The following is a 22,057-nucleotide window of genomic DNA, read 5'->3' on the forward strand; positions in this document are numbered from 1 at the left end:
GAAGGGTACTTCGTTTAAATAGGGAGTTTGTGTATTCTAGACAATCTGGAACGCAAGAAATGTTATAGTTTTTAACAAGATAAATCCAAAAGTTGGCAAGATAGATTATTAAGATTGCATCTTATTGGTATAAATTCAATACCAAATAGTTGAGGATGATTTTATTGTTGAGAAACCTATTTTTAGCACAAGTATTATAATTTAATCTTATGCAGAACTGCAGTTGGTCTCCTCCCGAAAAAATATTATCAAAATTAACGTGGATGGAGATTTCGATTTTCGCATGACTGCCTCTGCTGCAATGGCTAGGAATTACCAGACAACATTTGAGGGATGTGGTACTGAAACATTTGTATGTCAATTACCAATCGAAGTTAAAGCCAGAGCCATTATGTTAGCATTCCAATTGGGAATTAAAAAGGGTCTCAACCATATTATTATAGAAGGAGATGCCGAAATCATTGTCAACATTCCTAATCAGGTGACTTCAGATGTCTCTTGGAGAAATATTAGAAATCAGATTTTGCAGATCGAAGACTTAATTAAGAAAACACCCCGAACTGAGTACAAATTTATCAGGAAAACTGTCAATTGTGTAGCGGACAACTCAGAGTATGCTAAATCTAGAATTGGCTCTAAGTGGTGGTTAATTTACCTCCTTTATGTACTGTATCTCTCTTGTCAGGTCACGAAATCTAGTTGTTTTGTTTTTCCTTTTATCAAATATTAAATATTAACAATAACAAAAAAATAAAAAACTATGTATATGAAATCATTCGATTTTTTTTTGTGAAGGAAACAGAACTTTTATTATATTAATCCTCATGTAAAATGAGACGTTGCATAATACAATTCGATGGTTCATCATAAGACCAACATCTGTTTACAAAGTTTGTAATTGCAAATTGAATTAAGTCATGAGCAATTGAATTAGTGTCTCTAGGAACAACCATAAAACTAATTTCGTTAAAATCCTTGACGCGGTCTTGAATTGAAAGAACAGTGGATCGAATACTCAAAGGAATATCGTTCGTGTTCCCTGTTATAGCTTTAGGAATCTCTTCTGCATCCCCCTCAATGATTATGTTAGAGATTTGCAGTCTTCTCGCCAACTGGAGACCAAGACCATATGCTTTTGCTTCCGCCACTGTTGAAGAGAAGGAATCAAAACAAAAGGCAGCACTTCCCAAATGTCTACCATATGAATCTCTTGCCACCGTTGCTGCAACACCTTTACCGTTGTTGTAAGCAACATCTACATTAATCTTAATGTAGAACAAAGTAGGAGGTTGCCAATGAACTGTGTTTTTCCTCTGTATGGTGGTTGAGGCACAATAATTCAGGGCATGGTGTAAGTCGAAATTCTTAAAATCTTCCAGAGCTTTGCGAATACAAACTGGTACCGACGGTTGATTACTATTGAAGATTTTATCATTCCTCATTTTCCATATTTTCCAAAGAATGCATGAGCCCAGATTTAACATCATCCCTTGATCTGCCTGATTTAACCAAAGCTGTATATCGTCCATCGGTGAAATACCATCCTGGAGATCAATGTATAATGGGCTTTCTTGAAACACAGCTTTTGAGAATTGACAGATGAATAGCAGGTGATGAACTGTTTCTTCTTCTTGTTGACAGAGAGGGCATATATTCTGAATATGAGAGTTAAATCTTGAAAGATTACTATAAACTGCTAACCTTTATGAAGAACCTTCCATATAAAGTTATGAATTTTTGGTTGAGTCTTCATCTTTTTCCAGAAAAGTTTCCACGGAAACGATGAGATAAAAGATGTCGCCACATTATCTGCCAGAAGTTTATAGCATGACTTCGCAGTAAAATTTCCTGTTTTTGTTTTTAACCAAATCAGATTATCCTCTACAGATTCATCTTGTGGAATATAGATGTTTAAGATTGCCTCCACCTGATTCTCCGGAAAGAGTTGAATCAGAAGTTCTACATTCCATGCCTTCTGACCCTGAATGAAAAGGTATGACACCCAGTTAACCTGAACTGTCGACTGAGATAATTTTGTCGGTCTAAAACCCGATATGTTTTGCACCCACGGATCATTCCAAACGTGTATAGAATTCCCTGACCCTATAGACCAACAACAATTGTTGACGAAGATTTCTCTAACAGAAAGCATGTCTTTCCAGGTTTTTGAATCACTTGGACTTGGATTACAATCCCAAAAAGAGGCTGACTGTAGATATGGGTGAAGCTTTATAATGCTAAATATCTACGATTTTCTTTGTGTACCTTACTGAATAAAATACCTTATGACCAAGTTGGCACATGGCTCTTTCAAATTTAAGAATCCCAAACTTGGACATATTAAAAAGGTACATTATTTATGTCCCTACTTTTGACACCCAATAGATATATCCTTATACAATAATAAATACAAAACTAGTGACAAAACCCCTAGGTGAACAAACTAGTGATAAGAAAAAACCGGTCATATTATTTTTAATAAATAAAAACCGTTTCAAACAAAACTGGGACAAAAACCCCAAGCCAAATAATAATGTGTAAATTTAGTTTTTGTTACTTTTAAAAAAGCCAAACATACCCTTCGACCTTTTCTTTTTCTTCTTTGATTTCTTCTTTCTTCTGTCTCCTTCTCCCACCACCATCATCACCATCAGCAACAATGGAACTGCACCAGAAGAACGGCGCTGATTCGAGAGATGAAGAATTCGAGAGACGTTTTCTCTTATTCATTTCCCTAAAACTGAGAAAAGAAGAAGCAGCAGTTGCCGCTGTTTTATCACCTGAAATTGAGAGTAAATATCGTTGCTGTTGATCGAGAAATAGATCGATAATTGGGAGATGAGAAAAGGGTAAGATAGAGATGATGGACTTTGGTAAGATTCAAGATGGGTTGAATCTGAGATTGCAAGAAATTGGATCTGCATCTCGCCTGGGGTTGATTCAGAAATTGAAACTCATAGTTGAGTTAGATTGAGAAGATGTGAAGATGGGTTCTGCTAGCTTCTGTTGAATTCAGTTGTGGAGTTTTGGATGAACTGAAATGGGGATCTGGAGAAATTGAGGGTTTGTGTTGGTGCTCTTGAAGAAAAAATTAGGGATTTTCTGTCAATTCGAGAAATGAATGAGGCCGCTGGTGTTGAGGATGGATCTGAAGAATGATGGTGGTGGAATTATGAAACAGAGATGAGAAGAAATCGAAGATGAGCTGCTGTGGCTGCTGGTGATAGTGAAATCAGTTAAGCGGAAATGGAACTGTAGATGATCGAAATGATGCATTAATGAACTTGGCAAACTACGATTCGATTTGAGATGGGTTCTGGAGTCGCAAGATGTTGTTGCTGGGCATATTCAAATGAGAAAAGAATGAGAAGAAGATGAATGGAGTTTTTGGTGCTGTGTGTTGACTGAATTGATGCCTCAGTTGCTATTGAAATTGCAGGTGACGATGGATTGGTGGTACTACAGTTCAGTGAGGTGGTCATGGAAGTGAAGAGAAGGAATTGAATAAGAAGTGCAAGTTGTGTTGAGAACTGGTGTTTAAGAAGATGTAATATTGATGTTGTTGTTGTTATTGTGGTCTGATGGCAGAGATGTAGGTGCAGTTGTCTGGTGGTGTTAGCTCTAGCGCAAGGACTGGAATTGCAGGTTAAGCCATGGATTGCTGGTAGGATTTAAACCAGTTGAAGCCTTGTGTTGGTTGGTATGCAGGATAAAGAAGATAATGGCATTGGCTTGTGAACTGAAATGATGCAGGTGGAGGTTATGGAGCTGTGAATGGGTTAAGAAGCTATGTGTCGCAGTGGTGGAATGTGGAGCTGTAGATGACAAGGAAATGGTGGTTGCTGCCATGGTTCAGCTGGAGCAGTGGAAATCTAAACTTCAAGCACATTATAAACTTCAACTGGAGCAGTGAAAATCTAATAAGAAGAGGATGACAGACAATGCTGAAGATGTAGATTATATGGTCGTCGCTAGTATGGCAGAGGGGATGGTAGAAGCTTAGCTAGCAAATATTATTGAGGTTGTTGCCATTAATATGATGCGTGACGAAAGAACTGAGGTATATATAACCTGCTTTTTTATTTTAATCCATCTGTTTGAGTATATAGAACTGGTGATCTCGTAATTGTCTTAGTTATGAGGAAACTGTAGGATTCTTATTTTGTCTAGGTCACGCAAGTTAATGAATGGTAGATGTTTTAGCATTCTCAGTGTACGTTGGCATAGGTTTCAAGTATCTGAGGTGCACATCAATGGAAACCGCAGTATGTTACGAATATTGATACTCTAGAATAGAGCCAGTTACTTGCATATCCTTAAAACACAAACAAAGTTATCTTGTATCTGCTTATCTCTTTTTATTCTTCTCTGACTGAAAAATAGCCGTAGGTCTATATTTTTCAAGCACGAGTTTCAGAAGTTTCTTAAGTTTGATTAACTAATGAAGCTATCGTTTAATGTACCTTAACTAACAGACGATTTAGTCAAATTAGAAGGATCTCTGATGAGTTGAAAAGAGGGATCTGATTTTAAGTTGAAATGGTCAATGAAGCAGATGGTGCTGTTGTGGATAGACGGAGGATGAAAGTAGAGCTGAGTTACAACAGATGATGCTGTAAACTAGAGAAGAAATGAAGCTTAAATGAAGTGCAGCTACTGATGAATTCTGATGAAACCAATTATGGTTTCATCTTATTTATGATGAAACCATAATCGGTTTCATCGTATTTATGATGAAACCAACATCGGTTTCATCTAATTTTTGGTCAGTGGTGGTGGTCGTCGGCGGGTGTTGGCGATGTTGCTGGTTTTAGTCGGTGGTGGTTGGCGGTGGTCGACAATGGTGGTCCTGGCAGTTGATAATATGTGTTGTAGCATAGAGCATGGATCTGTGTTGCTGTAATGTTGTTGTATAGAGCATGGATCTGTGTTGTTGTGATGTTGAGAGAAAGATGGAGACATTAAGGACTGCTCTTGGGATGAATAAAGTTGATGAAACTTCTTTACTACAGGAAGAAGGGAAACATGAAACTGTTCTGGAAACAGTAGAATCTGATTCTGAAATTAGGTGAAGGAGAGGGTCCAAAAGAAGGTTTAATAGAGAAAAATGATGGCTAGAATTGAAATGGGAAGCAATTGCAGGTGGTGAATTGGATTGTGGAGCTGAGTAGAGTCAGCTAGGAGATGTTGCTGCCGCTGCTTTCAGATTGGCAGCGTGCAAGTGTAGTTGCTGGTATTGTTGATATGGTTATTGCAGTGATGGGTTTGATATGGTTATTGCAGTGACAGGGTCTTGTGACGAGTTTCATTTGATGCTGCTAGTAAGCTCCGGTTGCAGCTGAAGTTAATATTATAGAGAAGGTGGTACTGGTGTTGGCTTTGAGTTGGTTCTCTATGAAGAATGGTTTGAGCTGATGCTTGAGAATGGTTTTTAAGTACAGTTGCAGGTTGAGAGTGTAGAGAAGAACTGAGATGCCTATGTTGGTGGTGATTATGAACTGCAGCTGGTGATAATCAGAAACCATGGAGGAACTGGTGTTGCTCTGGTTGAATTAATACGGATATTGCAGGTCCAGTTGAAGATCAAACTGAGCCTGAGATGGAGCATTTGTGGTGTTCAGGTATGAGCTTGAACTGAAATGGAAGGCAGTAATGCAGTGGGTATGAGATTTGAAGTGAATTTGTAGTTGCAGGTGCAATGAAGTGCTGCAATACAATGAGGAATTGCCTGTAAACCTAGATGGAAAGATAAACCAGGTGAAGCTGAGTAATGGGTCTTGAGACATAACTGGTGGTATTGCTGTTAAAGCGCAGAAACCAATTATGGTTTCTTATTTATGATGAAACCAAAATCGGTTTTATCGTATTTCAACAATGTATTTCTATCCATGAAGATGTATAATACCTCTTAAAAAATTTATTGCAGGTGATTTCTCACGAAACCAAGATGAAACCAAAATTGGTTTCATTGTATTTTTGGGTGGTGGTGGTGGTGGGCGGTCGTGGTGCTGGTTTTGGTCGGCGGTGGTCGACAGTGGTGGTGCTGGATGGTAGGGTGGCTGGTATTGGTGGTGCAATTACGTAGTATCGGTGGTGGTGGTGGTGGTGGTGGTGGTCGGAGGTGGTGGAGGTGGGTGGTGGTCGACAATGGTGGTGTGGATGGTAGGGTGGCTGCAGTGGTGGTGCAAAAGAAGGAGAGGGCTGGGGGAGGGAGCGGTGGTGGTAGGGGGAGGCGAGGATGGGGAGGGGGTGGAGGAGGAGGAGGGGGGGGGGAGGAGGGGGGGCGGAGGGGGGGAAGGGGAGGGTGGCGGTGGGGGAGGCGGAAGGTGGCGGAAGGTGGCGGAAGGTGGCGGTGGCGGTGGTCGGAGGTGGTGGCGGTGGTTATCGGTGGCGGCGGTGATTATTGGTGGTTGTTTATTTCTTGTTGGGGATGACAATATAATAAGAATTAAAGTGTGTGGTTGATTTTTATTTTTGTTGGGGTGATTTAAACTAGAAGGGTAATATAGACAGTTTATATTAAATGGGGTTTTTGTGAACAATTTGTTTTGTTGGAGTTTTTGTATATGGATAGTGACACCTTTGGGGTTATAACTCGCGGACCGTAATAAATATGTCCCTAATTTTTAATAACCTTATCCATTTAAAATTAGATTACCTTAATACCCTCATCCATATAATATTTTTCTTTATTTCAAAATGGAACAAATTTCTTCCTCTACCACTTCACCACCCACTAGCACCACCACCACCAACATTCAACTACCATTCCACCACCACCTACCAACCACCACCTACCAACCGTCACCACCATCACCATTACACCACCACTAGTCCGTCGCCGCCGCCACCATCGCCGCCGCAACCACTGGTTCAGATATTTTTGTATCAACATCAGTAGTTGATCCAAATAAAAATAGAACCAACAGTAGAAGTTGATCAAATTTAGGGGATCAACAACGGTAGTTGATCAAAAAAAAAAGGATCAACAGTAGAAGTTGATCCAATTTATGGGATCAACAATGGTAGTTGATCCACTAAATTGGATCAACAATGAAAGTTGATCCATGTAAATGGAGTGAACTTGGCGTGAGTCAAACACGCATCATCTGACATGGAGTCAGTCATGCTACCATTGCACCACCAGTTCAGCGAAGAAAATTACATGATTTAAACTATAAGCATGATTATACTAATCCAAGAAATGATATCAACAAATAGTAGTTGAAAGGATCAACAGTAGTTGATCCCATAAAAAATTGGATCAACAACAGTAGTTGATTCCATAAAAAATTGGGTCAACAACAGAAATTGATCCCATAAAAACATATAAACAATAACAATTTATCATCACCTGTAGCTTCATAAACAACAACAGCTTCAAAACCAAGCTCTCCATACGAAGCTAAACACAAAACAACGCCAACAACTTCATTTCTACTCCTATAATCCTATCAATTACACGCCCACCAACTTCAAACCCCCACCAATTTCACCCCTTCCATCTCCAGTTACAATAAAAAACAAATTAAAGAACTATCATACACAAAACACAAAACATCCACAACCGCAACCACCGTCACCTCCACTACGACATCATTCACCACCACATTCCAATTTGGTTGTACACTAATACTAGAACTATAACCCAACGAAAGAGCTACACTCACTCTAACATTCAACATCTATCTATAATGATCAAGAAACTTTAAGATATTCCACCGACAATCTTAATTTCATTAAAACAAAAAATTCAGTAAAAACCCAAAAAGTCAAAACTTAGATCAAAATGAAACACTACACAGTGAAACGGGAAAGCAAAAATTGATAATAGCATCAAAATTAAAAAAAACGTATAACAAGTCGGAAATGCAATAAATCCAACCAGTATTTATTTACCATTGAATGAAAAGCATGATTAAAGAACAAAAGATAGCACCCAAAATCCTTGCTCAGTTTTTAGAGATAAAAAATTATTATACCTGAATTAGAATTAGTGATTTGTATTGAACGAAGAAGCATATCTAGTCCCTCATGTTTAACATCCACCATCCACCACCACCCATTACCATCTACCATTCACTCACCACCTCCTGTTACATCTTGATACACCCCCTTCAAAGGCTTGGTAGCAATTACTGAAAACAATTAAGAACAAAAATGTACGAACATCACCACCGGCAGCTCAAACCACTAACCCTAACTTCATCAATTTAGCCAGCACCACCACCAGAAACGACAACCATGCAACGAAGAATCTTAATCCTCCTCCACCACCACCACCGTTGTCAACCAGCGAATAAAGATTTGTGAAATCTAATTAGAAATTAATTCATATCGATTGAATAATACAGATTCAATATCCTCTATCACCATTAACGACATCAAAAAAAAAAAATGGTTGGAGAAACGACGATGACGGTGGCGGCGATTTTTGGGAGAGCAGCACAGAGAGTTTAGATCTGAAAATGAAAACATGAAACGATTGTCTTTAAAAACGTTATTAGTAAGTAGGGGTAAATTTGTAAGAAGGAAAAATATTAATGGATCCCTAATGGGCTTGTACAAGGAGAGGGATATATTTATTAACGATTTTTTGGGGACCATGGTTTTATTTTGGGTAAAGACATTAGAAGTAAATCTAGGTCACCCCCTATCTAGATATTTATATTAATACCTAAATTACCCTCCTGATTAATTTTGGGTGATGATTAGTGAATGATTTAGTTAAAAACAATTAGTGAGATTAAATTAAAAGATTTAGTTGAGTAGAATTATTGAGAGTAGAGTTAGAGAAGATGAAGGAGAAAAACATGAAAAATAGATTTTTTTTTCCAATTCACTAAGTTTGAGTATTCAAGTGATGAAAACTCATCTGATTCTTCATCTCCATCCTCTCCTAGAATATTTGTTAATCTTCAAAATGATCCGGATTTGAACTGGATTTTGAACAGTTCGGTTACTTTATATGAAGAACAAGTAACCGAACTCATCTGAAGCTGTAGTTCAGTTGCCCCGTGAGATGAACAAGTAACCGAACTCATCTGAAAGTGTAGTTCGGTTACTTGTTCCAAACACGCAGGTTACCGAACTCTCAAATGATAGAATTTCTAGGAGTTACAGCGTTATGTTCGGTTGGTTCTCAACTAACCGAACTTTGGTGTACAAAGTTCGGTTGGTTCGCAAACTGCATGCACTTTTGGTCTAACCGAACTTTACGTAATATAAGAGTATATAAGTTTACAAAGTTTGGTTCTTTCGCAAACTTGAACCTAACAGCTAACCAACTGAACTCTGAGTTCGGTTTCTGCGATAAAATTGTGAAGTTACCGAACTTAACAAACAAAAAAAATATGAAGTTCCAACATCTATTGGCTAAGTTCGGTTACTTTGTAGTTTTAAAAGTTTTTGCGAACAAACCGAACTATATTGGCTAAGTTCGGTTATTTTGGAACTCAACATAGTGGCCACAACAACACAGTTCGGTTAGACTGGATTTGTTTTTTTTCGGTTCTAAGGGTGGAGTTCGGTTACTTTGTAGTTTTAAATTTTTTTGCGAAACAACCGAACAGAGAGTTCGGTGACTTAGTTTTAAATCCAATAGAACCGAATTGTTCTTCGTGTTCTTCATTTCAAGAAGTTCGGTTAGTAAACTAGGGTTTTTTGGAAAATCGGCCTAACCGAACATGACTCTGTAACTCCTATTAAAACCCTATTTTGATGATTTCTATTCGATTGAAGCAATCAAAATCAAATTAAAGTGAAGGGTTTGTTGGAAAATACCTCCGGAATGGTCCCATGGCAGAATCAGGTTGCGGCTGGCGTCTTTTATACTCGATAAAATTATTATGTAACCGAACTTAATTGTGATTGCATTGATGTTGTTACATTTCTTAAATAGGCGGTGGCGGTGGTGGTGGGAGGAGGTGGTAATCGGTGGTTGGTGGTGGTGATAATCGGAGGTGGTGGTGGTAATTGGTGGTGGTGATAATCGGAGGAGGTGGTGGTGGTAATCGGCGGTGGTGGTGGGAGGAGGTGGTGGTTATATATATATAGGTGGTTATTAGGTTGGTTTTAAATTAAATTAGGTTAAGGGTAGGTTAGTCATTTCAACGTTTTAGGACACCCCTTATCACTATAGGGAAGGTGGCCTAATAAAACCATGGTCCTCTCAATAAAACCATGGTCCCTAAAAAATCATTCATATTTATTGTGTGATAAGCATATTTGTAAAACCTGGCTAAATTGGGGCCTATATGATTTAATTGGGGCCTATAGGTTTTTCCTTCTCACACCCCAAATTACTCTAGGCACCCAAATCTTATCAAAAATACTAATTTACCCCCACATTAATTTTTAAATCTCACTCATATATATTCTAATCTTTCTATTTTTAGTAAATCCAAAATCAAAAAAACCTAAACCTAAAAAATCTTTCCATTTCTATCATAAACTTTCCAAATTCTCAAAACCCTAATCAATTTTTTTTTCATCCTCTACTCCGACGATCTTCAATCCAACCAAGAAGAAGGTAATCTCCATCAACCCATCTTCTTATCTTATTGATTTACATCTTTAAATCATCGTTTTTGACAAATCAAAATTCTGATTCAATCCAGAATCGTTTTTTATTGACTTATCGAATAAACCGATTTTGGATTTTTTCCCCCGACCATGAAGAGCATGCACACCAATCGGGTTACATTAGGATTAACATTATCCGATTCTGTCTTAGAAATGAAATATGAAAATACATAGCCAGAATCGGTTTATATATGTAATATGTTTAATCCGATTTTGGTTGTTTCTTCAGAATCGGGTTACATATAATTCTTTATGAACCGATTGTTAACTTGATTTTTGTTTATTTTTTGTGTAGAATGGACTTCAAACACCTACCATTTTACAATCGAGAATTAACCTTGGAGGATATTACGAGGAAACCACAAAAAGTTCCAGTGAGGAGCCTATATAAGTTTGCTTACGGAGCTGAGACCCGTCTTGAGCAAGCCCTTGCATTGATTGATATGCTTTCACTTGAAGAGCTTGTTGAGGTCATGACGTTTGCCAGGATGAGGAGAAAGATTATTCAGCTGGTAGGAATGTCCATCAAGAATTGGAAGGTATGTTTGAAGAAATGGTTGAATTTATGGCCATGGATGATGCAGAAGTTGCTGCTCTTGATGATGATGATGCTGATGGTGGTGCTGCAGCTGCTCCTGATGCTGGTGCTTCTGCAAACGCTCCTGATGCTGGTGCTTCTGCAAACGCTCCTGATGCTGGTGCTGATGCAAATGCTCCTGATGCTGGTGCTGCTGCAAATGCTCCTGGTGCTCCTTAAGTTTTTAATTTCACTTTTAAATTCTAAAACTTTAAGTTTATAAGACTTCTGGTTTTTTTAAGTCTTTTGGGATGGTTGATGTTTGTATTTTGGATGATATTGGTGTGGTTTATGTTTTTATTTTGGATGATCTTGTGTTTTGATTCTAGCCTGACATGCCAACAATCGGTATACTCGATATGGCTTTAAAAACCGATTGTGCAGGCCAATCTTTCTGGATGTTACAAAATCAGATCACATATGGAAATATAAAAACCGATTATGCATGCCAATCTTTCTGGATGTTTTAGAATCGGATCACATATGGAAATATATAAACCGATTGATGTCGGTGAAAATTCAAAGTTTTAACTGTCTTTAATCGGTTTATATTGGTCTCAAGAAAGTCCGATTTCTAGTGCCATGCAAACACAATCGGGGTTTACAGTCTTTCTAAAAGACCAATTATTTCGAATTATTTCACGTTTTTCAAAAAAAATAGTCGTTTGGGACTTTCTCTATAAATGGAGACCTCACCCTTGGACCGCATTTGCCCCAAAATTGATCAATTTACTCCCCCTCACTTCATATACTCCACAACTACTCATTTCATACATCCACACACAAGAATGACTTCATTTGATTCAAATGAAGATTTGGCAATCACCAAGGCTTGGTATGCGGAAAAACGACTTAGACGTCAATCCTCCGAAAGGGTGGATTCCACAACCTTTTGGGCTAGGGTACACAACAAATTAGCCAAGAGTTTTGGAATCCTAACGCAAGAAGTGTTCAACAAGTGCACGATAGGCACCTTGTCATCGAAAACGCGATACTTGATTTTTTAGCTCTCCAACCTCGGATTTTTAACACTCGGCCCTTCACCTTGTCCATTGCGCAATTTGTGAGTAATTTTGTGGTTGTTTTTACGTAACCCATGTTGTTTTATTTTCTAATGAAACACCACTAAAAAATGTAAGTTTTTTTTTGTAGCACGAAGCCGTGAAAACACGCTACTTGGAGGTAAAGGGGGAACCATTCGCGTTCGATGCAAGCTATCACTTCTTGGCAGATAGAATCCCGGTGGATAACCCGCACTACTTGGATGATGTATCGTCTTCTTCGGAGGAAGATTGATGGCTTTAGAAGTTTTAGTGTAGGTTTTGTGGGTAGATCTCTATGTAAACCCTCACGAGACTATAACTCGTCCACTAGGGTCGCCTAGGGGTTTAAAGGCTTGATGCATGTGCTAAATGCATCCTACAATAATAATGCGATGAATGAAAATTTTGTAATGAAAAGAAACAATCGGTTTATATGTGTCATAAGAAAAAACCGATTTTCATAATCGGATTATAAATCATGTCAAAGTAAACCGATTCTGGATGTCCTCTGGTAATTCTAAACACCAATCCAGAATCGGTTTACAAGTGGATGAACATAAACCGATTCTGTGTAACTTTTACGAAAAAAAAATCAAAATGTTGATGTTTTGATGAACTCTCTAACATTAATTAATCTCACATCCAAAACAAAATTAAATCCTAATATGATTAATTAGTGCTAATTAATCATGGATAAAATAGGTAGTTTGGTAATTATTTTGATAAGGGTTGGTGTGAAGTGATTTCCAGTGACCTTTTTTGTCATCTAGTTATAAGCCCCAATTAAATCATATAGACCCCAATTTAATCAGGTTTGTAAAACCCAACAAAAATAAGGATAATAATCCAATTTCGACTACTAAAAACCATGAGGTGTAGGATTAGGAAACCCTTTCCGCAAAGATTTAGAAACCGCCCGAACTTTAAAACGCGCAGCCGTTCGATAAACTTGTTTCCTAACCCTTGTGAATCCCGTTTTAAAGCGTCGAGTTTATTCTATAAATAGCCATCTCGAGTTCAAAGACATTCACCTTTATTCTTCCTCTCGTGTTTTTCTCCCTCCGAAGTTCCTCCTCGCAGAGGTCAGGGTTGCATCTGTTAAACAAACAGACATGGATATAGATTTATCAGAGAATCAAGATGTAAGTTCTCTTTGATCCTTGTTTTAATCCGATTAGCTTTGATTTCGTATAGAGAAAACCTGTATGATTTTATTTTTCGATTGTTTGATCCGATCAATTTTGATATTGTTTTATAGAGATACCCGTATAATCTTATTTTTTTTAAAGTGGATTTTTGCTGATTATTTTCTCTAATTTCTAGTTCATACCTATTCTGTATAAAAGTTTGCTGTAAGCGTTTCTAGTTCATACCTATTCTCTATGTTCTTTGGACTGGGTTTTGGTTCGGTCTCATGTGAATGCTTGGCATCAAAATTTTCTTTGAAAAATTTATCCATGTGAAATTGAATATCGTGTTTTGGATGTCTGTTACCTGTGGCAGTTATGCATTATGTTCGATTGTTTAATACTTGAGGTTGCAAAATTTGTTGTCACCTTGTCAATTGTTTTATGATTGTGTATTTGCATAGCAAAATATGATCTCACTTTGAGGTACATTGTTGCAGATGATTTTTCAACCACTTTCAGCTGAACAAATTGCTATCAACGAGAAGAAAATGAACATGACTTTGGATGATATTATCAAGATCTCCAGAAAAACTGCTGGCTCTGACCCCAGAAAACCAAGGCCATATTTGAACAAAAGGAAGAACGTTCCAGCTGTTGGTGGGAATTTTTCCAATGTATGTAGTTTTAGGGAATCTAAATCATCTATGAATCCCAACAGAAGGGACAAGTTTCCAACTGCTGGTGCTCCTTTAGGGAGGAATTCTACAAGTGTTTGGAGTCGTTTGAAGGTTTCTAAACCTTCTGTCAGACAGGGTTTGCCTTCTCAAAGATACCTAAACCTCCGAGACAACCAGTATATCATAAGGGGGACTGCCACTAATGTGCAACCAGCTACAACTCGTACCAGGCCTCTATTTCGCAACAAGATGCTTAATTTGAGCAACTCAAGGTAAATCGTGGCTTTCTAGTTTCTTCTTATCACATCAGAAGAATCTCCAGCTTATTTAAGGAGCTTTTTTCTACTAGTATTCAAGTTTGGGTCTTTCTGTCATCCTGCATTTTATGCTCTTTTTACCAAGGAGAAACATCTAGTTACGTTCATGATTATGAAAAAGTTAATTTGGTATCTTAGGAAGGAAGATATTTGTCACACTGCTGCTTATGAAAAAGTTAATTTGGGTTGAGGAGTCGATTAACTGGCTGGGAAACTTTCACTAGTATGTCATATTAAGATTGGATTATTTCGTGAAGTAAATGACTTCGATAATCCCCTCAGGCTCGGCAGTTTACCAGGATGATTATTAGTTGTATAGTTCAGAACGTTTCCAAGTTGATCAATCAGGCTTTCTGGTTTCTGTATTGCGCAGCTTTTCTGTGTAATTTTGTGTGAACATGAATACCATTATTCCAACTGCCTGGCACATTGTGTCTTCAAGCTGTGAGACGTCATTCCCTATATGACCCTGAGTTCACAATTTGCTGCACTGCAGAGGTTACAAGTCTTTTTATGTTCCTAAGCAGTTGTGTGTAAGAAGGAGGCCGTGAGTGGAATATGATCAATCTAACTAAGACCACAAGGGTACTTCAATTTTTGTTTGCCATCACTTGATTCTGAAGGTTCAATTATTATCTACTGTATCTTACCGTTGATTGGGGTTGAATTGTTGAATGATGAAGATTGAGATATGACCGTCAGTAAATAGTGATAGTCGGGTAGAAGCATTAGATGAGCTTCGCATCTTTTGTGTTGTAATTTTATCAGTAATAGTGGTATGTAGTCGGGTAGAAGTATGAGATTAGCGTTGTATCTTTTCTGTTGTAAATTTTATAGTGGTACGTAGTGGAGTAGAAGAATGAGGTTATCTTTGTATCTTTTCTGATGTAATTAGCATGGTTCTACTCTGGATACGAATTGGTGCCTGGTGACAGGGTTTCTACAGAAACAGATGCATTGGGCAAGAATAATGGAATCTACTTCTGCAATATGTTTAAAATGGTTCAGCAACTCTACTTCAAGTTGAAAGTGATATCCTCAAGAGTATTGAACTTTGTAAGACTTATTTTTCAATTATTCTTTGTGATGCTTGCTGCATGCAGGGCTGGGATTACACCTGTTCAGGAAAGAAGATTTGCTGAAAAGAAGCAGAAATGGATGAAATTGCAGAAGCAGGGTTACAGCTCTCAGAAATTCGGCGCTTTTTGTGCTTATGCCGATGCAGGGAAGAAGGTCGTGCCTCATTCCATGGAATATTACGACTACTGAAGTGTTGGTGGCGGGGCAACAAAAATTCATCTTCAACAGCCAGACTAGATATAAAACAAGAAAAGAAAAAGAACTTCATAGAGTAGTTTTGCTAGATTCGTTTAATATGTTCGAATTCTATTTGCAGTCTCATTTCTTGTGTAAAATTCGTTTAATACTTCAACGTATATAAAATTCCAGAAATTCAGATCACTATTTCTTGTGTCTAAATAAGAATTATGTGATATACTTTTTCTTAGCTCATCTCTGAAATCAAGAAATTCAAGTTCCTTGTTTCTTATCTTCAGCAGTCTCAATTTTCTGCAATTTCACCCACAAACAGTGGCGGAGCCAGCCTACCCGCTAAAAGTCTAAACCATTCAGTGGAATTCTTTAGAGCTTGTGATGCCAGTTGTTTTTCTTGCTTGAATGTAATTAGGAGAATTTAGTTGTCTCAATGGAATGTTATTTTTACTTGAATATTGGAAATAAAAATCTTTCCAAACCATCTGTTTGACTAACAAGGCTAGAAAAGTTGGTGTAAAACCATCTATGTCCCTCGATATTAGCTATATAACTAACCTTAGTTATTAGTATCTTATAAACCAACTTTGCTAAGTAGCTAGCGCTGCTTTGACAGTTGAATCAAAGATGACCTGATATGTCAGATCAATGTGGCGAAAAGAGGTGTCGTTATTTTATCCACGTCACCGAAAATAAAACTAGGGAGCATAAAATATCTGTTGGGTTTATCCAACAACTAAAATAATTAAGAAACTTTCCTTCAATAAAATCAAATATTTCTTCTATATAAATATGTTTTCAGATATTATTTATATATTCGTTACTTTTTATTCAAATGTTCTCACCGAGCTGAGCCAATTAAAGGCGAATTGGTCCTATAATCCCCTTAGGGCTTTCCCACGATAGAACCAGTTTTATTTCGAGTTTTTCTTCCCTGAAAATTTTATTCAAAACATGAGCGGCTAATTAGCCGATTCTTGGGCTCTGATGGTATAATATTTTATGGATTCATAAGCTGATGTTAAGATATGAGATCAGACTTTAAAATTCTTTAAAGATAGACAATTTTAATGGGTAATACAATCGAAGATGAAGAAAAAGAAATCAAGATTAAAAGTTGCAGGAAAGGGTTTTTTTTTATAATTTCTCTCATTCAATCCACTTTTAGGTTTCTTCTGATTTAGGCTTTATTAGTCAGATAATGATTTGGTTTTCAAGTTGCACCGACTGAAAAGTTGGATTTTCTATTCACTGATTTGAAAATTGATTATTAAAATAAGATCACAATTAGAAATTTCTGTGGGTGATTTACACGTAGAAGATGGAAAAGCAAAAAAAGAAGAGAATACAGTTTTTCAAGTTGCAGAAAAGTTAGATTTGGCCAGATTTGTTCTCTGATTCAACTCAAAATCACACGGTTTCTTCTAATCTTTTCTTCGACGGTCAGGTAATGATTTGATTTTGTCTTTTCAAGTTGAAGTTTTGTGAAGAACAAATTAGTGGATCATCAAAGAAATGATTAATTTACAAATTAATGGAGCGATTATATTAATAATCCTTGACATCTGTAAGAACCTTCTCAAAATTTCTTACACCTGGTGAATTATCCCCTTCTTTCTAAATTATACTCTGAATTCCCCTCTGTTACACGCTGGTTAGGGTTTCAACTTGTAGTTTTATATCAAAATTCTTGTCTTTTTATTCCCACAGTTGATTTCCATTGCTATTTAAACTCTTGATTAAGAAGACGTTCTCCATAGTAACATAGTGCATCCCTCTCATGCTTAGAAACCTCTTCAATACAGTAGTATCTCTTACTAGCCATATCCTCTTCCAATACCCTGTAGCTTCTGCTGTGTTTTTGTGTATCACCATGTATGCAATCTGGCATGGTGATGTCTCACAACTTACTACCCACCTTCAACAGTCCCTGAATCTGAGAAATGGGAGGCAATTCAACCTCAATGAAATCATTCCTTCTAGATTTCAAAACACTCATCTCTTATGGACCAATTGCTTGATAAGAACCTTTGCTGAACCAGTAGATAGAAACTGCTGGGATGTCAAAAATGTACTGTTATATCAATGGGAGATTCATGGGGGTCTTTCAATCAGAAAAGCTAGTGAGTGGATCTATATCATAAGTTTTCAACATGATTATGAGATGCAGAGAGTTTTAAACCTGGCAACAAGAAGAGTTTTTGGAGATTTATTTTGTATCAAGAAATGGGAAGCTACAGATAACCTACAAGACTGGTACCCAACTATGGAGATGTTCTTCATAACTATTAGTAACTTATCACCAACTCAAGTTACAAGTGAGAACCTCAGAAGGTATTTGACTTGCATGGGGGAGATTCTATCTTTCTCATATCATGTGAGGAAAAATAATGGGAGCTTCTCAATCACAGTCAGGGCAAACATAAGGTTCAGGCAGAGACTTAGGTTTACTGTCAATGCAGAAAATGAATTGGGCTTTGTTAACCCAATTTACTTTCAGTTCCATAACTTTCCATGTAACTTTAGTGAGTACTGTGACTTGATTGGACACAAGATGAGGAATTGCTTGCAAGCTGAATTAGATCAACACCAAGCTGAAGTTAACCAAGCACATGCATATGCAACACTGCTAGCAATGCAGCAAGAGGTGGTTTTGCAACAAGAGCAGATGCAACCAGTGATGGTGCAATATAATATGGGTCTTTCTGAGGACAGATTGACCGACTCTTCTGTGGAACAAGATGCAACTGAGGTAACCTGCAATGACTATATCTCTCAACTAGAAGATGACAAGGAAAATCAGGGTGATTCAAGACAACTTGCAAGTCATGCATCTGCTTTGAGTGATGATCAAGTAGTCCCTAATACCCCTGTTCTTAGCATTGCTGTTGTTAGTCCTAAACTAGATGCATATATGTGGAAGGTCATTCAAAAGAGAGATAAACCTGGAAATCCTTTCACTCCAGCTTTTAGATCATGGGATGAAGGCTCTTCATCTCAGCAGCAGAACAACTCAATGAGCACAACCTATTTTAGAAACTGGATCTTGATGCAGAGTTACTTCCACTGGGATAATCCCTACCTGTACCAAAAAGGCCAAAATTTGATAACCTGGATTTGACTCTTACTCCTCCTAATCCAAGACAAGTGGAAATTAGAGAAATTGAAGAATATGATCCTGCGAGTTCCATGAAGAACTATCCTCATCAGTGGTTCAATGGTGGTTCTTCTAGTGGACATACCCAAGAGAAGGATAATGAAGATTAATCTATCTGCAAAATGATCTCAACATAACAGCAGCAAATATGAATCCAGGGTTACGTTGCCATCAGAGCTCATGAGATCCTTTTATCTGTCTTTTTGCTTAATATTTGTTTTTTGTTGAGTCTTTGTATTGTTGCTTTAGTTGCTCTTTTTTTCCTGTATTTTCCTTCTGTTTGTAGCCCTTGTTTAGTTTGTTAAATCTGTTTAATTTCAGTCTCAGTTAGTTAATCTGTTTTCAGTATTACTTTTCTGTCAAGCTTAATCTTTAGGCCTCAACCCTCTGAATCTCTCTGTGTTTCCTGATAGCCATGTGTATCTCTGCACAACTAGTCATCTTAAGCTACCTTGTTTTATTTTACTCTTACTGCAATTTCCTTTACATTGGGTGGCTTAGTGGGTTGGCACAATAGAAAATCTTGACACACTGTAATTATGGCAGCGTAATCCTAGTCCCCTCCCTGAATTTTGGACTGAAATTTGAATTTATGGTAGCATAATCCCCTGGTTTTGATATTCTCCTCAACAATCATTTGTTTATAATCTGAAATTTTCTTAGACAATCTTAGTTTTCTGTAATTATCTTGTTTTGCAATAGCCTGCTCCATCCTTGCTGCTGTTAATTTGTTTTTCTCATCTTACAGTGTGTGATCTGCTCATAATTTAAACTCCCTGTTTTGATATATTTTCCATTCACTCCCTTTTGTTTTAGTTTATTTCTGTTATTTGCTCAATCCAAGTACTGTTTACCTGATCCTGGTGTAGTTCTCATTCTGTTTTTTTCTCTCTTGTGATCTCTAGTTTTTTGTTTTTGAGATTTATTAGCTGTATTTTTTCTCACTATACTGTTGGTCATTCTTTAGCTCTGTTTTTGGTGGTCAGTGTTTTTTTTCCTACTCCAAACTGGTCCTAAAATAGTGTATTGTATATCCCTTCTTCATTCAGTTCTCTCTGACTTTTCAACTGCTTTTCATAATGAAACTCCTTTCATGGAATGTACAAGGAATTGGAACTCCATTGACTAGAGATCATCTAAACCAGCTATGCCAGGATCATAAACCAGACATAATTTTTCTTTCTGAAACAAAATCCCAAATAGACAAAATGGAATTTTTCTTAAAGAAGTCTAATTTTCATGACTGGTTCATTGTTCCATCTGTGGGAATAGCTAAGGGATTAGCCATTGCTTGGCATAATAACTTGGAAATGAAATTATTATCTGAAAATCTCAATGTTTGCCATTTAGAATCAAAAATAGGAGAAACAGTTATAGAAATGGTGTGTGTATATGGCGCAGTGGAAGCTGATGAAAAACTTTCCCAGTGGTTTTATATTTCAGAGTTAGCGAAAGGAATTAAAAACCCGTGGTTTTTAATTGGAGATCTAAATATAATACTAGACCCAGACGAAAAGCAAGGTGGAAACAACACAAGCTCGAGTAGTAAAGCTTTTGTTACAAACGTAATAGACTCAATGGGTTTACAAGATGCGGGTTATGAAGGTGCACCATTCACTTGGTCAAATAATAAGAGTGGAGAAGCAAACATTTGTGAGATAATTGACAGAGCACTTGAATCATTCCAGTGGATTCAATTATTTCCGGATACAAAGGTAAGCCATCTATCCAGAGTGGGGTCAGATCACACTCCGATTTTATTTGACTCTAATCCGGAACCCAAGAAATTACAAAAGCCTTTTAGATGTATCCGATCCTGGTTAAACCACCCTACGTTAACCTCAGTTGTTGAGGCTTCTTGGAAACTAAAATCCAGTACCTCCTCAAATTTAGCCCAACAACTAAAATCTTTATCTTCGGATTTAGCCCATTGGAATTATGAAGTTTTCGGTAATAACCACAAAAATATAAAAAGATTGATTACCAGGATAGAGAATATACACAAATAGGGAAATATTTCTTCCAAGATAACAATTCTCAAGGATTTACAAGCGGAGCTTGGGAAATGGTATGAAATCAAAAATGATTATTACCATCAGCTCTCTCGTGATAAGTTTTTCAAGGAATACGATCAAAATACTGAGTATTTCCATGCTTCAGCTTCCAGTAGGAAAAAAATCAACGCAATCCACACCCTCAGAGAACCCTCAGGTCTTTGGATCTCAAATAGAGAACAGTTAAATTCCCTTCTAATAAACCATTTCACCCAGATTGGAACCTCGAATTTGAGTAATTATAATGTCGATTTGTCGGAAATAATTGCACCTTGTACCTCCATTGAAGAAAACATTGCCTTAACTCAAATCCCAACTCGATAAGAAATCTGGTCTACCCTGTCCAATATGAATCCTTGGGGTGCTCCTGGCCCAGATGGTTTTCAACCGGGCTTCTTAAAAGCAAATTGGGGAGCTTCAGGGACTGATATCACCTCACAATCCATGAGTTTTTTAAAACAAGAATTTTGGATCAGGAATTAAATCACTCTTTCATTACCCTAATCCCAAAAAACACCACTCCTCAAACCCCCGGTGATTTTAGACCCATCAGCCTCAGTAATACTGTCTACAAACTTATCTCAAAAATTCTCGCAAATAGACTAAAGCCCTTTCTAAAAAAAATCATTTCCCCAAACCAATCCGCTTTTCTACCAGGGAGACAAATCTCCGATAACATCATCATTGCTCACGAACTAATCCACTCGATGAAAACATCGAAGAAAAAGAAAGGTTTCTTAGCGCTAAAATTAGATCTTTCTAAAGATTTTGTTAGGGTTGAGTGGCATTTTATCAAAAAGGCCTTATCCTCCTTCAGTTTTAGTGATAACTAGGTCCATTTAATTTCTCAATGCATCTCCACTACTTCTTTCTCAATCCTCCTAAATGGCTCCCCAGGTCCAATTTTCAATACATCTAGAGGCCTCAGATAAGGGGACCCTCTATCCCCTATCTTTTCCTCATTAGCATGGACATCCTTTCCATACTTCTAGAAAAAGCTACCTTAGAGAAAAAAAAAATCGGGTCTAAAGATAAACAAAAATGCCCCAACCATCTCGCACCTTTTCTTTGCCGATGATTGTTTTCTATTCACCAAAGCCGGCCTGGGAGAAGCGAAAAATCTTCTAGATATCCTATCCTCTTTCGGGGAGATCATTGGCCAAATGGTAAATCTCCAAAAATCCGGAATTTATTTCAGCCCAAAAATCCGGAATTTATTTCAGCCCAAAAATCCGGAATTTATTTC

The 22,057-nt window shown here is 37.4% G+C and overlaps 2 protein-coding genes across 2 annotated transcripts; one reads left to right on the plus strand and one right to left on the minus strand.

The window, feature by feature from the left end:
- Window positions 1-815: 815 nt before the first annotated feature.
- LOC113312434 lies at window positions 816-8,455 on the minus strand. The gene is made up of 2 exons (XM_026561188.1): window positions 7,983-8,455; window positions 816-1,981 (listed from the first exon to the last, which is right to left on the minus strand). The coding sequence occupies exon 2, from the start codon at window positions 1,527-1,529 to the stop codon at window positions 816-818; it is 714 nt and encodes a 237-aa protein (XP_026416973.1). The 5' UTR covers window positions 1,530-1,981; window positions 7,983-8,455.
- Window positions 8,456-13,169: 4,714 nt separating this feature from the next.
- LOC113307561 lies at window positions 13,170-15,789 on the plus strand. The gene is made up of 3 exons (XM_026555997.1): window positions 13,170-13,346; window positions 13,832-14,283; window positions 15,432-15,789. The coding sequence occupies exons 1-3, from the start codon at window positions 13,317-13,319 to the stop codon at window positions 15,595-15,597; spliced, it is 648 nt and encodes a 215-aa protein (XP_026411782.1). The 5' UTR covers window positions 13,170-13,316; the 3' UTR covers window positions 15,598-15,789.
- The last annotated feature ends 6,268 nt before the right edge of the window (window positions 15,790-22,057 follow it).

The sequence above is a fragment of the Papaver somniferum genome, chromosome 9 (assembly GCF_003573695.1).
Source record: "Papaver somniferum cultivar HN1 chromosome 9, ASM357369v1, whole genome shotgun sequence".
NCBI lineage: Eukaryota > Viridiplantae > Streptophyta > Magnoliopsida > Ranunculales > Papaveraceae > Papaver > Papaver somniferum.